The sequence below is a fragment of the Megalobrama amblycephala genome, linkage group LG16 (genome assembly GCF_018812025.1).
Source record: "Megalobrama amblycephala isolate DHTTF-2021 linkage group LG16, ASM1881202v1, whole genome shotgun sequence".
NCBI lineage: Eukaryota > Metazoa > Chordata > Actinopteri > Cypriniformes > Xenocyprididae > Megalobrama > Megalobrama amblycephala.
This window is the reverse complement of record NC_063059.1, coordinates 23,808,183-23,825,285: the sequence shown is the minus strand read 5'-3', so window position 1 is coordinate 23,825,285 and position 17,103 is coordinate 23,808,183. Positions and strand designations below refer to the sequence as shown.

At 36.7% G+C, this 17,103-nt stretch overlaps 1 protein-coding gene across 1 annotated transcript in view; it reads right to left on the bottom strand.

The window, feature by feature from the left end:
- LOC125248463 (unconventional myosin-XVIIIa-like) overlaps nt 1-17,103 on the bottom strand; it is a 119,156-nt gene that overhangs the window by 53,521 nt on the left and 48,532 nt on the right. The window contains 11 exon segments of the mRNA XM_048160352.1: nt 2,670-2,760; nt 3,776-3,968; nt 6,931-7,021; nt 7,124-7,297; nt 8,489-8,503; nt 10,692-10,836; nt 10,947-11,010; nt 11,205-11,305; nt 12,734-12,876; nt 14,847-15,057; nt 15,851-16,027. Coding sequence (XP_048016309.1) covers nt 2,670-2,760; nt 3,776-3,968; nt 6,931-7,021; nt 7,124-7,297; nt 8,489-8,503; nt 10,692-10,836; nt 10,947-11,010; nt 11,205-11,305; nt 12,734-12,876; nt 14,847-15,057; nt 15,851-16,027 — 1,405 coding nt within the window.

Below are 17,103 nucleotides of genomic sequence, written 5' to 3'. Positions count from 1 at the left end.
GAGATGCTAACGGTCTAATCAGATTCAATGAACTATGCTAAGCTATGCTAAAAGTGGTACCGCCAGACCCGGAGATCAGCTGAATGGATTCAAAAACGGTAAAACTCAACTGTTTCACTCTAGGGGAGTTGGAAAAAGAGCCTATTTTCAAAAATAGTGGCGTGTTGCTTTAACTGTGTAAAGCCTGACATAATAGCCAGAACTACCTTCTCTTTTTTTTTTTTTTTTTTTTTAAATAGAACAGTTTATTCAACCATTTACATAATGTGTTTTAGATGTGTTTTTTGTTGAGTATTATATCTGATACATAAGGTTTTATGGCTCATTGTTGATCATTTAGAGACCTTAGAAATTTGAGTAGCAAATATGATACAGCAGTCTTTATCAATGGAAAAAAGAAACCTTGTCAATGTGCATGAAATCATGCATAAACACACAACAGACAAACAGCATTAGCACAAAAAGCACATTCAAACCTTATGAAAACACTACCAACTCACTCCTCTCATCACTCTTGACAAGGTTATGCCACATTTTTGAAGATTCTTTGTCAATAACATTGTTGAAATGAGTCATCAGTGCGGCTAACAAGACGTTAGACCCTTATGCACATGCTCAATCTCTCTCAAGAACTTTGTTTACTCACAATTCAAGCCCCTTTCATTCATCAAGGATGTGCATTGTTTTATTTTATTTTCATTTCATATTTCGATAATGACCTCAAACACAACATTAGTCATTACATGAAAGCAATTACTATCCTTTATACAATAAGAGAGAGGAGGAGAAAATGAGGGGGGGAAAGATGAGCTATTAGTCTTGGGCTCCTCATTAAAGGCCTGTATTAAGTAAGAGCTCCAGGGCAGTCAGGCAGGCATTTTTAAACCATACACTCTGCCTGTCTACTTAAGCAATTAATACCAGTAATGGCTTCTCCCTTGTTCTGCATCACTGCACTGACACTTTGCAGGCTGCTAAATAAGTGCGGATGAGACCAGTGCAAAAAAGAACTTACAGCAATTACGTAGGTTTAAGAATATACTTAGAATGTGTCTTTGAACAGTACTTTTCGCATTGATGAGACCGCCATCACTATGGCTCAGTATTATTTCCATCAGGCACAGACTGGCTAATTAACTCTTCAGGGTTGTTTTAATGAGTGCTTTCAATTACTTAATTTTTAAAGTGCTCATTTGACAATTTATGAAATTCTTTCCAAACTTTATTAAATTGAAAATGTAGGGAAAGATTATATGACTGCACAGGCATACATGTTTGCATATCTACTTCAAGTCGCAAATCTGTAATTGGTGACTGCAACCACTGGGGGCACTCAAAACACTTTATAGTGATACTCAAAGCAGCTTATCAGAGAAATAAATCACACACTCATTTGATCTCCATTTGTAACAGTCTAAGCAAACTGTCATGTATCACTGGCCCATTTTAATCTAAAATCCTTTTTTAAGCCGAGGATGCATCTATTAATTCAATCTTTTTAAGTAAAGATGTTTACCTGAGATACTAATGGAAATTAGTTGCTGCAATTTCTAGAAATATGACTAAATAAAATGCCCTATCCTATAGTGTTTTTAGTATAAAGCTGCCAGTGCTGACAAAAGTAATGTACCATGTGACCATACACAAGTTCAGCCAAGAATACACACTACAGTTAATATACACTACTATTTTGCATTGAATTGATTTAAAGTGACAGTAAAGACATTTATAAAAAACAGCCTTTTCTATTGTTAAAAAGATCCTGAAAAAAACATCACAGTCTTCACAAGCAGAACTGTTTTTAACATCGATAATAAGCACCAGTCCAAAAAAAAAAAATCATCTAGACCACCGCTCAGAGCTCCATATTTCATAACTGACATACAGTTTTTTCCCATGGTAAACCAGCAAACATTTGCAGGTGTATTTCCACTCATGCATCACTAACTCTCATATTTACACAAAGTGAACATTCTACAGCGAGTGTGCCTTTATTTCCCATTGCAGCTCATTTTATGTGCTATATACATTTTACAACTACATACAAAGAAGAAATACTCCCAAAACATTAGATTCCAGTGTCAAATCAAAGCTAGAAATAATATCTAAGCTAGAAATACGCATAAAGCCTCATAAATGTATGATGCCAATAGTCTTCATATTTGATGGGACTACTACTAAGCAACATCTCAACACAGTTTGTGAGAGAGACAATGTCATCAAAAGTGCTTTCATTAACAAAGATTCTTAACGCTGTGCCTTAGAGGGAGGGCGCTTCCCACTCAATACTCACCCCCACACATACAGAGAAAAAGAACAGCATCTCCAGTCTCATTAACATCCCAGAAAGCCACGTTCCTAATACGCTGCTCCTGCAACGACTGGCTAGACATGACAATGTAATAACTTGTCGCCACAGATAACTTTCAGGTAGAGTTCACACTCAAATGACAAACTAAAAGAACACAAAAGTCATCGACTAGAACTTTCAAGCAGTCAAAATGAATTTTCCCTCAACATTGTGGGAGACAAGGGAAAACATCAGCGATTCAAGTCAGTGCCAAGACTGAAAAGCACACATTCTCCAGATAAGGCCCCTTTGGGGAAAGGCTGGGATGCACTACAAAAACCTGAAGAGGTAAGAAGACATGAGGGGAGGAGAGAGTTGCTTACCAATGCTTGAGTTGAGGCTTGGTCTATAGCTGCTACAGACAGAGATGTACTGGACTCTATGTCATCTAATGCAAGCTCTATGTTCTCCTAAACAGGGATAGAGGGAGTGTTAGTCAGCTATGATTGCAAACTGATTTCAGGTTAAAAGTGTCTAATAATTTGAATTTCTCTTGTTCTATGATTTTACAGCCTTGTGGCAAAAAATAAATAAATATAAAAGCAAGAGGCTTAAAATCAGAATCAATCAAAACTAAAGCATGAAAATTGATCATTTCAAGACTTTTGATTAAAGGTGCTATAAGTGTTTTGTATGGAATGGCACTTAAACATATCACTGAATTCAGTGTCCTGAAATAGCAGGACTGGTCTCTGTGAAAAAAAAAAAAATAGGACAGGGACTTTTCTGTTCATCAGTTGATTGGATTTGACTAAATGTTTGGAGAAGTCGGGCAAAAGAGACCAAAGAGAAGTCTGTCATCTTCCCCAAAAGAGTGAGCTATGACATTTTGATTAAAAATTACAAGGTAAAAAAAAAAATTAAAATGAAACCTACATGGATGAATACATTCACGATAAGATCTATACCATGCATTTACAAAAAAAAAAAAAAAGAGGTTTATTTTTAGTATAGAACAGTGGTTCCCATCCACATTCCTGGAAGCCCACCAACACTGCACATTTTGCATGTCTCCTTTGTCTGACACACCCATCTAGTCACTATTAATGAGCTGATAACCTTAATCAGGTGTGTTTGATTGAGGATACATGCAAAATGTGCAGTGTTGGTGGGCCTCCAGGAATGTGCTTGGGAACCACTGGCATAAAATATTCATTTCATGACAACTTGAAATGTGTTGGAGTTCCAGAACATTGCTTACAGCACCTTTATCTCTATGGAATCTATGATTGGCTCATGTACTTTGAATGAATATTGATTTCGGTAACAAGACAAGCAAATTTGATTATGACAGCTTAGACAAACATGTTAATAAAATCAACATTGATTTAACTCAGCTAGTCTCAGCCTAAATGGATTGAGAGTATAATTTATTTAAGAAAAAAAGGAATAATTTGATGGGTTTAACAGGATGAACTGGTGCACCTCCTTGTAGCGCTCCATCTCCTGTACAAAGGTGCGTTCATGAAAAAGCGTTTGTAGACGCTCCTGGGCGTAGTTGTGGCACAGCTCCTCGAAGGTGGCACCGCGGTCACGCTTTGCTAACTTTGGGTTCTGGAATCCTGGAGTGTCCACAATAAGCAGAGAGCACAGGGAATGCTGACTCGACTTCAGCGCTCTAAACCAAGCACAAACAAAAAACAGATACATATTTAAAAGTGCCCTCGAATAAAAAATTTAATTTATCTTGGCATAGTCAAATAACAAGAGTTCAGTACATGGAAATGACATACAGTGAGTCTCAAAATCCATTGTTTCCTCCTTCTTATATAAATCTCATTTGTTTAAAAGACCTCCGAAGAACAGGCGAATCTCAACATACGCCCCCAATATTTGCATATGCCAGCCCATGATCCCAACATTTTGAAACGGCATTACACAAGGGCAGCCAGTAACGTCTGGATCTGTGCACAGCTGAATCATCAGACTAGGTAAGCAAGCGAGAACAATAGCGAAAAATGGCAGATGGAGCAATAATAACTGACATGATCCATGATAACATGATATTTTTGGTGATATTTGTAAATTGTCTTTCTAAATGTTTCGTTAGCATGTTGCTAATGTACTGTTAAATGAGGTTAAAGTTACCATCGTTTCTTACTGTATTCACGGAGACAAGACTGTCGTTATTTCATTTTTAAATCACTTGCAGTCTGTATAATTCATAAACACAACTTCATTCTTTATAAATCTCTCCAACAGTGTAGCATTAGCCGTTAGCCATGGAGCACCAGCCTCAAATTCATTCAGAATCAATGTAAACAACATAACAGTATACAATACTCACATAATCCGACGCATACATGCCGCATACATGACGAACACTTTGTAAAGATCCATTTGAGGGTTATATTAGCGGTGTAAGCTTTATTTATGCACTGTTCAAGGCAAGCGCGAGCTCCGTGGGCGTGGAGCACGAGAATTAAAGGACCAGTAGCCCTGAATCGTCTCATTTATAATGATGCCCCAAAATAGGCAGTTAAAAAAAATGAATTATTATTCTATTTTGAGCTGAAACTTCCAAAATAGGACACCTTAGACTTATATTACATCTTTTTAAAAAAAGTTCTAGGGCACCTTTAATGTAGGTTAGAGTCCTCAAACAATACAGTCGCCTTTCTCTTACAATTAAACCTGGGATGTACTGTAGGCAATTTAAAATAGTGTGCGCCACTAGTGCCACCAAACAAAACTATAATAATTTTTTCATCAAAATATTGGTTTTTATCATTGATAACACAAATGACAGGCAATCAAGGGACTAATGTTCTTTTAATTTATTTATATTAATTATTTATTTGTTAGGCCTTGCATTAATGCTTAACCCAAAAATAAAACAAAATATATAGAAAATAATTAAATAAATATTAAAGCTGCAAGCAGCATTTACCGGGGTTCAAGTATTTAAGGCCTTTAAGCACATACAAAGGTATTATATTTTATTTAGCAAGCATGTAAACATTTAGATCATAAACAGAAAAGACAATTTAGAGCAAATCCAGGCAATTTAGCAAGGAAAAACATGGTTTATAAAGGTTTTTTGACAGTTACAGCGCCATCTATTGCCTGATTCCCACCATTTTTGCGGGGTGTCCTCAGAATGTGTCCATACATAAGTGTGCCAAATTTGGTGAAAATATCTCATTTCATTTTGAAGTTATAGACACTTATATATCAGAGAGCATAAAAAAATGACCCATGAAAGACTTTGATTGGATTTTTTTGCCACTTCTATCAAAATTTTGACATTTGGGCTATAAATTTAGTAAACCAACTTAGGTTCCGTGTTTTTTTCCACGCCGTGTCGTCTCGATCGGACTAACGGTTTCGAAGATATTCGCAAAAGTTTTTTAGGCTAAATCACAACGTAGCACAAACCATAAGGCGAAACCTAAATGTTTGATATCGTGACTCGGCAAGGATTCAGGAGTAAAAAGACGTGACTCCCATGAAAATAAGTCAGACACATCCAAAGTTATATATATTTTCATCTAAAACCATTAGAAACATATGTTTTTTAAAGTTTTTTCACAATTACAGCGCCACCTATTGTCCGATTTACACGAAAATTGGCATGCTTCTTTAGATCATATACTTCATGTGCTCACCTATTTTCGTGAAGTTCTGAGTTTTTGTTTAGGTTTTATAGGCTTTTGGGTATATTTAGCCACGCCGATTTAGCCGATTTCTTTCAAAATTCTTACAGACCTCTAGGACCATGAGTCAAACATGTCCATCGAGTTTCATTCCGATCGGCCTCTGTTAACCTGGTCTAAGGTGCTCAAACTTCATTGGCCGATGGCGGCCATGTTTTTTGAGATACGCCAATGTCCTCATAGACTTATGCCCCTTGGACCAAGACACTGCATGCCAAATTTCAATCAATCGGACCAACGGTTGCCTAGTTATAGCCATTTATGTGATTTTTGTGTCTTACAGCGCCCCCAAGTGGCAGAGGCGCACTTTTTTTTTTATTTGACCAAAGACTGAGCTTATACATATATGTTCCAAGTTTGGCGAAGATATTCCATTCCATTCAAGAGTTATAGATAAAAATAGCATTTGGCTAAAGTTAGCATAGAAGTTTTTGGCATACTGTTTCGTGCAAAATTTGAAATTTCAACTTTTTTTTGATAATTATTGATATTCAGTGTCCAGAGAATATTTCTGCGGTGGTTTGGTTTCAATCAATCACTACGTGCTTGAACCCCTATAAATGTCAAATGGTATACCAATTGAAGGGGACAAAGGCATTTTCAGGCACTTGATGCATTTAAATTTTGTTTTTGTTTTTTAAAAATGTGCAAAACAATAGAGTGCAACTATTTCATATTTCACTGAAGTCAAGCTATTGAATAATGTCTTATATATGGTGTTTACTGACTGTCAAAAATCGTTTTAATTACAGAAATGGACCATATTTTGAGAATGACCATTTTCAAACAGGTTTCCCCATTACTCATCTGCCACTGGTTGGGCAAACATTACATTGGTTGAAAATAAACTAGGTGACATATATCTTAGTACATTAATAAAAAGTAAATTAATGTTTTGACCAAGAGAGGATATATAAAAGTTACCGGTTAACAAGTGAGATGACCAAAGTAAAGAGCTCAGAGTAAAGCCCAGCAGCCATGGCCTCCAGACACTCCAGAGCTGTGATCTTTGGAGCTGCGAGAGAAAACATCCACACCATTTTTTAGTATTAATAGTGCCAAAGCCAGCTAACACAATTCATTTGTATCAGAAGTCTTGTATTAATGAAGGTCTTACCTGAGTTGTCTCCTGTCCCAACATCATCTGGTCCCTGGCGGAATGAGGTGGATCTCTGTAAGGATCCTTTGGGCTGGTGTTTGAAGATAGCAGACGAGAGCTCTTCGAGAGTGCAACCCAAGAGGTAAGCCGCCTTTTGGGCCCACTCATGACGAGCAAATTGTTTCCGGCCCGCTGTGAGATGCACAGGAACAGTTTAAGTATCATGTCAAGTAAAGCAGCACTGATGACTCTGGGGCTCTTATGGTATCTGAGGGAAGTCTTACACAATTTCGCTGATTATGTAATTTATGTACAGTTACATAATCTCTAGAATATAGAATTTTAATAAAAGATGCACTTTTAACCAAATACTGAAACAACAATGGTTTTCAAATGGTGGGTTACGACCTTAAAAAATGTTGTTTAGGCCGTGAACAATGCAACTAGCAGTATTGATTATGCTTATTTAGAATTTTGAAAAAGGGAGGAGAAACTCTTCCCACATATTTTGTTGTCCAAGTTTGTTATCCAGTCAATCTCTGTGGTATTATCATGCAAATCCATCTGTTACTTGGTAAAGACGTTTATGAAATATTCAAACATTAGTGTAAATTTGTTACATTAAATGTCAATGTTATTTTTGGAACCATATTGTTGTATTCAGTGTAAATTTTGACAATCACTGATGAGATCCACTGACTGTATAAAACTCAGTTTCAGAACTGTCAAAACTGGTCTAATGATGTCTGTGAGTTATAATGTTTAGACATCACAAAAATGTGTCCGCTTTTTAAAATCCTTTGAAAGATTTTCAAGTGTTTCCAACTGATATTGCTCCGACTGACCCCAGAACAAACCACAGAGTCATACACAAAAAGAGTGACACGCAAGCTGCAGTGAAGTTGCCGCAACCAGAAAAGGTCGCAGAGAGAGAGAGAGAGAGAGAGAGAGAGAGAGAGAGAGGGAAAACAATGCAAACCTCTGGTGGAATAGATGAATGCCAAAAATAAACAAGAACTGAGAGTGAACAGGCTTTTTATTTGTGTTTGCGTCTTAACAACAGAAAAGCACTGCAGAAATGAAAAGTCTACAACATGGAGAAACATCAGAGAGCCTGAGCTTTAAAAGACAACAAAGTTACGATGCTCCCCACCCTCACCCGCACATATTCCCACCAAAGTTTTATCTAAGCTTCAAGACTAAGACATGGTTATAAACCTCTGAAAGAAAAGAAGCCCAGCAGAGAAATTAAAGAAGAAAGAAAAGAAGACAATAAGAATGCAAATGGAAAAGTCTGGCAACCATGATAACAGCATAAAACCACACACGCATACACAAATGAGGTGTTTGCTTGTGCTGATATATAATATTCATGCTCTTTACCTTCATCAGTCTCTGCTTTGTAACAGCATGCAACATGCAAGTAGAGAAGAAGAGGTTAGAACACGAAAGACAGTCTTCAGTATTGTACAAACAGGGAAACAAGAATGCAATCGTTAGCAAACAAACACTGGCATATACAGTCAAAACAAAATTTATTCAGACACCTTGAACATTTCATTCATTATTACAGTTTATTCACTATAGTTTAAAAAAATGGTAATAAAATACGACATGATCTCAGAGTTAAACTGTGTAAGAAAAAAATGTATCTTAATTATGTCAGAAAACAATTAAGCAAAACATGGTCAGGTCAAAGTGTCTGAATAATTTTTGGTTCCAATTTTTATCAATTTTACTGGTAGTCCACTGTATGATGAATTTTTGGGTATAATATGTCACAGTTTACTTTATTTTGCTATCCTCACTTACATATATGAACTATAGTGTCCTGCACCCACGTGTAAAAATATAAAAATATCAAAAATGTCTGAATAATGTTTGGCTTGACTGTACATACACACATATTATTGGCTCTTCCATGCATTTTCTCATGACACATTTCCACTTTAATTAGTTGTCAATTAGCAATCGATCGATGCATGCTTTTCCTATGTCTCATGCCTATTGCAGATGATGTATATAATTTAGATAAATCCAGCATTATTAATTATTATTTTTATTACTACTACTATTGTATGGCATAAGTCAGTAGTTCCTGCTCTCTGTATTTATTGGTTATGTATGGGGTCAGTAATGTTTATATTTGATCTTTTTGAAAGAAATGTCTAATGCTCACCAAGGCTGCATTTATTTGAAAAACAGTAAAAATCATAATATTGTAACAGTTCAAAAGAACAATTTATTTGAAATTGAAAACTTTATAAATCATTATAAATGTCTATACAGTCACTTAATATTTCTTACTGACCCCAAACTTTTGAAGGATAGAGTCATTATCAAGCTGTTGTGAAAGAACTATTTTACAGTCTTTTACCATTACTTGCCTGTTGAGAAGAAGAACAACAGACTTGACCAAAGTAAATACCATACCCAGAACACAATAAGGCAGAACAACACTGCCCCCTGCTGTATGAACAGCCAGGTACAACTGAGTGACAAGACAAAGATGTCTTACAAAACAAAACAAAAAACAAAACAAAACAAAACAAAACAAAACAAAACAAAACAAAACAAAACAAAACAAAACAAAACAAATCAAAACAAAACAAAAAAAACAAAAAACAAAAATGGCTTTACCAGTTATTTTGTTTAGTATCAGGTAAAGTTAGTCTTCTGTATAAACTGAGGACACTGAAGCAGTATTAGTAACTCCTATAAGAAATATGGCTTTCCCAGCCGCATTTGTCTGAAAGAGGTACAGGGGAGGCATGCAGGTACAGGAAAAAGTACCAGACTACAACGAATGGATGCATTGCAGACACCAAGGAATTCAGTGACTGCAGTGACAATATATCAGCAACAAACGAGTACACGTCGCATATTAATCAAGACGGCCATGTATTCAAATTCCCCACACACTTCATTTATAAATAATAATTTCACAGACATTTTTTAAATAACTATATAAATCTAAGACAAAGTACATTCTCTATGGAAATTTCCATGATGTTTTAAGATTTCATTCATTTCCAGAAGAATTCCGAGCTATTTCTGAGTTTCCCGTGACTGTGGACTCTAGTAGACAGCATGTAGACAGTACAGTTTGGAGTCTGGTTCATTAATACATCATCCTCTGACCGCATGAGGGGGAAGTGATATCACAGACTGTGAAAACCATCCATCCTCATTAGAGCTAAAGAAACGCACATATCTCTAAACTCCTCAACATCAAACTGTTTCCTGAGCTGCTTGTCCGCTCTCCGTTTGAGCTCAGTAAGCAGAGAGCAAGTCGGCCTTAATTAATAAACTCTGTTTCTGTGCTTGTTAGGCGCTTTAAATGCTTTATCTCATTAACGCTCTCCAGTTCTGATGCGTAAAGAGAAAGCTGACGAATACTTCTGTGAACTAAATTAGCACTGAGACAGCGGTGCAGGGCTTAAAGGGGGAGACGTAGAATCAAAGCAAGAAATTAAAATGTATAAATACACTTTGTTAGGGGGATTATGCTCATTGGTGACTTGGGTTTGCTTGAAAGTAACTCCATGATGCACCACAGTGTGTGACTGGGTTAGTGTTGCATTACCTTTGGTGGCCCCTGCAGCTCCAAGATGATATATGGCCCCAAGGATGAGCCACAGAGCTTTCTGTTCTTCAGAGGAAATGCCCAGCACCTTCATAGCCGCCTGCAGTTTAGTAAACTGTTGTGATGCCTTTTGTTTGTCCTCAGGCTGCACACAAAAAGAACATTAAATGGGAATTCTAGTATTTAAAACAAAACAAAATATTTATAAATGATTTTGTCTCTGCTGCTGACAAACTCCATCTATTTAAAACTAACCTTAGATTGAGGCACAATCCCAAAAGCACTGTTCTCTGCAAAGTGGTTAAAATGCAACTCCGTTCTGCAGGAAAATTGAAATACAATCAAGCTATTAAATCATATAGTCATTATACAGATGTCTTCAATGGTACAAACTTTTTGAGAGCTCTGAAAGCTTTCTCATTTATTTTGTATGGGTTCCAGACAAAATAAATGATAAAATTAAATAGCAAAAGTACACTGGTTTCAATCTGCATAAAATTATATTGAGTTCACCTGAGTGTGCTGTCTGCTCCAGCCATCATGTAGTAAAAAACATTAAAAGTGGACTCAGTCTCTGGTCGTTTCACCACCCTCAGCTTCTCCAGCAGCATGGTCTACATATAAAAGAAAGAGATTCATTCACGAGTCCTAAAATGTGTAAAGTTAACAGAACTTTACAACTGAACAGAACGAACAAAAAAATGTTTACATAATTACAATAGGGGATTTGCACACAATGTGTGGTTTTTCTATTTTTTTCCTTTATTTTAAAAGGGTGATTTTTAAAAGATTAAAAGATAAAGAGATTATTATTATACTTTATTAAATTTTAAAGCAATTTATAAGACAGCTAATTAATTTAAGTGTTAATAAATTGCATTGTGCCAAATTATAATTGTTTTATTAATATTATTTATGGAACTGAACATTACTTTAAAGGTGCCCAAGATTCAAAAATTGAATTTATCTTGGCATAGTTAAATAACAAGAGTTCAGTACATGGAAAAGACATACATTGAGTCTCAAACTCCATTGTTTCCTCCTTCTTATATAAATCTCATTTGTTTAAACGACCTCCGAAGAACAGGTGAATCTCAACATAACACCGACTGTTACGTAACAGTCGGGGTGAACGCCCCAATATTTGCATATGCCAGCCCATGTTCCCAACATTATAAAAGGCATTAGACAAGGGCAGCCAGTTAACGTCTGGATCTGTGCACAGGTGAATCAACAGACTAGGTAAGCAAGCAAGAACAATAGCAAGAAATGGCAGATGGAGCAATAATAACTGACATGATCCATGATAACATGATATTTTTAGTGATATTTGTAAATTGTCTTTCTAAATGTTTCGTTAGCATGTTGCTAATGTACTATTAAATTTGGTTAAAGTTACCATCGTTTCTTACTGTATTCACGGAGACAAGAGCCGTCGCTATTTTCATTTTTTAAACACTTGCAGTCTGTATAATTCATAAACACAACTTCATTCTTTATAAATCTCTCCAACACTGTAGCATTAGCCGTTAGCCACGGAGCACAGCCTCAAATTCACTCAGAATAAAACGTTAACATCCAAATAAATACTTTACTCACATAATTCGAAGCATGCATACAGCATGCATGACGAACATCTTGTAAAGATCCATTTGAGGGTTATATTAGCTGTGTGAACTTTGTAAATGCGCTGTAATATAGTCGACAGCTCATGTGGCAGGGAGCACGCGAATTAAAGGGGCGGCGCTGCCTAAATCAGTGCATTGTTAATGATGCCCCAAAATAGGCAGTTAAAAAAAATTTAATTAAAAAAAATCTATGGGGTATTTTGAGCTGAAACTTCACAGACACATTCAGGAGACACCTTAGACTTATATTACATCTTGTGAAAAAGCATTCTTGGGGCACCTTTAACAAGGGGAAAATAATGGTGACAGGGTGGGTAGATAGACGATTTCAATATTTTATTAATTTCATTTATTTTTAAATAAAAATATGCATATTTATTTAGATATGACCCAGTACTATGTATATCCACAAACCTGGATGGAAGCAGAGGCCACCTGACCAGCCTGGTCAAAATCCAGCGAGACGATCTGGGAAAAGCGGCTTGCGTTATTGTTCATGGAGGTAGCACTGTTTCCAAAGGCCTCTAGGATTGTGTAGACCGCTTGCCATTTCTCAGCTGGAGGAGACACACATTAACATTAACTATTAAGGACTCGCTCCTTAACGTGACTGCACTAGAAGAGAGGATCCTGCATTCAGAGTTGAACACATGTAGATAACATCATGGCCTCTTTAATAGTATAGTTGATGAGCACTGTAGTCTTCATTAGGTCATTATTGACCCAGCAGAGGCTGAGAAGGCCTTGATGATGGCTAATTATCAGAGTGCTTTAGTGGGCATCATTAGCACAGCCCTCATCTGTCACCCTCTTCCCAGCTCTCTCACTTTCTCCACGCTGGACTAGCCAATTTTCAGTGACCACATGACACCTTTCCATTAACCCTTTACCACAGGCTGTTCAAGCTATTTAAGCACATGGTGAAATAATATGCGGTTAAAAATGGGACTGCTCACTGATGTTATAGTGGCCAATATAAACAATTCTTAAAATATAATGTTTATATAGGTTTGGTCACAAAAACAAAAACAAAAACTAAACAGTTACATATAATTTTTACTCATATGTATTTTACTCATAGATTTTTCTAATGCTTTTAAACCTGATTTCATGTATGAAAATGTGTTTATGAAAATTTCAAGTGAGTGAGTAAGTGAGTAAATAAATGAGTGAGTTAGTTAATGTGTGAATGAATGAGTGAATGAAAGAGTGAGTGAGTGAATAAGTGAGTTAATGAGTGAGTGAATGGAGTGAGTGTGTGAATGAATGAGTGAGTGAGTGAATAAGTGAGCTAATGAGTGAATGAATGAGTTAATGAGTGAGTGCATGAATGAATGAGTGAGTGAGTGAATAAGTGAGTTAATGAGTGAATGAATGAGTTAATGAGTGAGTGAATGAGTGAGTGAATGAGTGAGTGAATGAGTGAGTTAATGAGTGAATGAATGAGTTAATGAGTGAGTGAGTGAGTGAGTGAGTGAGTGAGTGCGTGAATGAATGAGTGAATAAGTGAATTAATGAGTGAATGAATTAGTTAATGAGTGAGTGAGTGCGTGAATGAATGAGTGAGTGAGTGAATAAGTGAGTTAATGAGTGAATGAATGAGTTAATGAGTGAGTGAGTGAGTGAATGAATGAGTGAATAAGTGAGTTAATGAGTGAATGAATGAGTTAATGAGTGAGTGAGTGAGTGAGTGAGTGAGTGAGTGAGTGAATGAGTGAGTGAGTGAGTGAGAGTGAATAAGTGAGTTAATGAGTGAATGAATGAGTTAATGAGTGAGTGAATAAGTGAGTTAATGAGTGAATGAATGAGTTAATGAGTGAGTGAGTGAGTGAATAAGTGAGTTAATGAGTGTATGAATGAGTTAATGAGTGAGTGAGTGAATAAGTGAGTTAATGAGTGAGTGAGTGAGTGCGTGAATGAATGAGTGAGTGAATAAGTGAATGAATGAGTGAATGAATGAGTTAATGAGTGAGTGAGTGCGTGAATGAATGAGTGAGTGAGTGAGTTAATGAGTGAGTGAGTGAGTGAATGAATGAGTGAGTGAATAAGTGAGTGAGTGAGTGAGTGAGTGAGTGAGTGAGTGAGTGAATGAGTGAGTGAATAAGTGAGTTAATGAGTGAATGAATGAGTTAATGAGTGAGTGAGTGAGTGAGTGAATGAATGAGTGAGTGAATAAGTGAGTTAATGAGTGAGTGAGTGAGTGTGTGCGTGAATGAATGAGTGAGTGAATAAGTGAATTAATGAGTGAATGAATGAGTTATGATGAGTGAGTGAGTGAGTGCGTGAATGAATGAGTGAGTGAGTGAATAAGTGAGTTAATGAGTGAATGAATGAGTTAATGAGTGAGTGAGTGAGTGAGTGAGTGAATGAATGAGTGAATAAGTGAATAAGTGAGTGAGTGAGTGAGTGAGTGAGTGAGTGAGTGAGTGAGTGAGTGAGTGAGTGAGTGAGTGAGTGAGTGAGTAAGTGAATGAATGAGTGAGTGGGTGAATAAGTGAGTGAGTGAGTGAATGGTCTGTTTCTGTACCAGTAAAAATCTTTCCAGTGCTGCCGGCGATGGACACCAGGTACTGGACTAAATGCTGGCAGTTTGTGGTCTTGCCACTGCCACTCTTTCCCAGAAGCACGATGGACTGGTCCTGTCTTGTTGTCAGAAGGTTTCGGTAGGCAGATTGGGCCACTGCATATATATGAGGTGCTGTGTCCTCCCGTCGACAGCCTTTGAACATGTGCATCACCTGAAATGACAGAGAGAGAAAAAATAAACTTCTGACACACCGACAAACACATTAATTTTCTTTACGTCCAAGAAAAGCATGTGGACAAGCTTAATGAAGATCATTGTTGGAAAAACAAAAGAAAGGAGCTTACAGGCCAAACTAATAATCTAAGAATCTTAATGTGTTAGAGCGTTTATTTTCTGTACAACAGAAAATCAATAATGAAAGCCTCAAATGTAAACCCATAAACATTAATTTTCCAATGAAGGGAAATCAATAGCTGTTAATTTGAAAAGAAAGTTAGTGTGAACATCTCTCCAGCAAAAGTGCAATAACATTTCCATATATATCATAGTTTCAGATTTAGAATGCACAAAACACTCATCACGGCATATAATCAACTTGATCCATAAAGAAAAATCGCTTAATTAGGACAGATGACCGAAAGAAATTCTCTTCTGGATTGTAATTACATTTTATGGCTAGTACTTTATCTTGCATGAAATCCAATAAAGCTCATTAGCAGATTTCAGATGCCCATTTCCTATTGCATTTAACCAATGAAGGGACAAGTTGTACGGTTGTATAAAATATAGTACCCATAATGCATCGCATTGCTGCCACATTGAATAGCTCCACCCATAATCACATACTGTCAGAGTATATAATTCATTTGATGAAGAACTAGGTGGTTATGTGAGTATTTCCCACCCACCGTTTCATGAATACTCTGTATTCAGATACTATAAAGTAGAGAAGTAAGCTAATTTGGATGCGAGGAGTGTAAAAGATAACATGCAAGGGCTCTCACCTTCTCCGAGTACATGGAGGGGGCGCTGATAGGGTTGATAATCACCATGTTGGGCCCCGCATGTGTGTGGATGAGGTTTCCTCCATAGCGCTGGCGCAGAGAATGCATGACACTGGACTCATTCAGATAGAGCAGAGCAGCCAAGTCCTCACAGCGGTCAAATGACGGCGGGTTTGCCTGGGTTGAGAGGTTTAAAATGTCAAAGGTCATAGAATGCAAGAAAGCAAGAATGGGAAGAGTGGAAAAAAAATCCTTAATATGGCAAAGAAAAAGAGAGTGAGAGGTTTTAAATTGAGGTGCCTCAACCATAATAGCCTCAAGACATTCATGCCAAGTCTTTAATGCAATTTAAAACTTGTCAAGCTCAACTCTGGATCCAGCTTTGCAATTCCCTCATCGAACATATGGTTCAAAAGCTTGATTTGAGGTCAGCCTTGACATTATGCAAATTTAACGACTGTGCCAGGCAGGAAATTAACTGATAATATCTCCCAGCATATGTCTCATCAAGGCCTAATGGTACAAACTCTGAAAATGGCAACACTGACCTGCCAAACTATTCTATTAGACTTGTATCTGTGTCTATATTAGTCAATCTGTCCGTTTTAAAAACTGTGCCAAATCCCACCTGTTTCTCTATGACCCATATCCTGGCTTCAGTTTCTCCCACCCAGGGCCCACCTGTGCATGTCTAACCCTCTGGATTCAGGCCAGACAGAAGCAGAGTTCTGCAAATAATCCTGTGCATGAGCCCTGCAGACCTCAACATTCATTAAAATACACACATCTATTCTGCTCTTGTACTGTATCCACAGTGCCATGGTGAAAGGAATAATTGTTTTCCATTGTGAATCTGCAATCTGAACTGTAAGTGATGAAATGAGATGAGATGAGTGCAGTGAATGTTTTCTATTCCATTTCCTGGGAACACTCAAAAACCAGCACAGCACGACTAGTGTAGTAAGCAGTTTGATTAAGTCTAACAAATCATACACTGAATCTCTTAGTTAGAGTCAGTTAGAATCTTCGACTCACTGAATCAGAAGTCATTTTCAACTCAAAATGAAGCAAGAACTGTTTGTTTGTGAAACAAATTGAATAGAAATTCTATTTTAAATATAAAAAATTATGATAAAAACATGAAACAAGTAGTGAAACAAGTAGCGAATTGTTCACAATAAGATCTAATTAAGATCAAGAAAATAATTTCATTTCAAATTTACACAATAAATAAAATCTTTTATTTATGCATA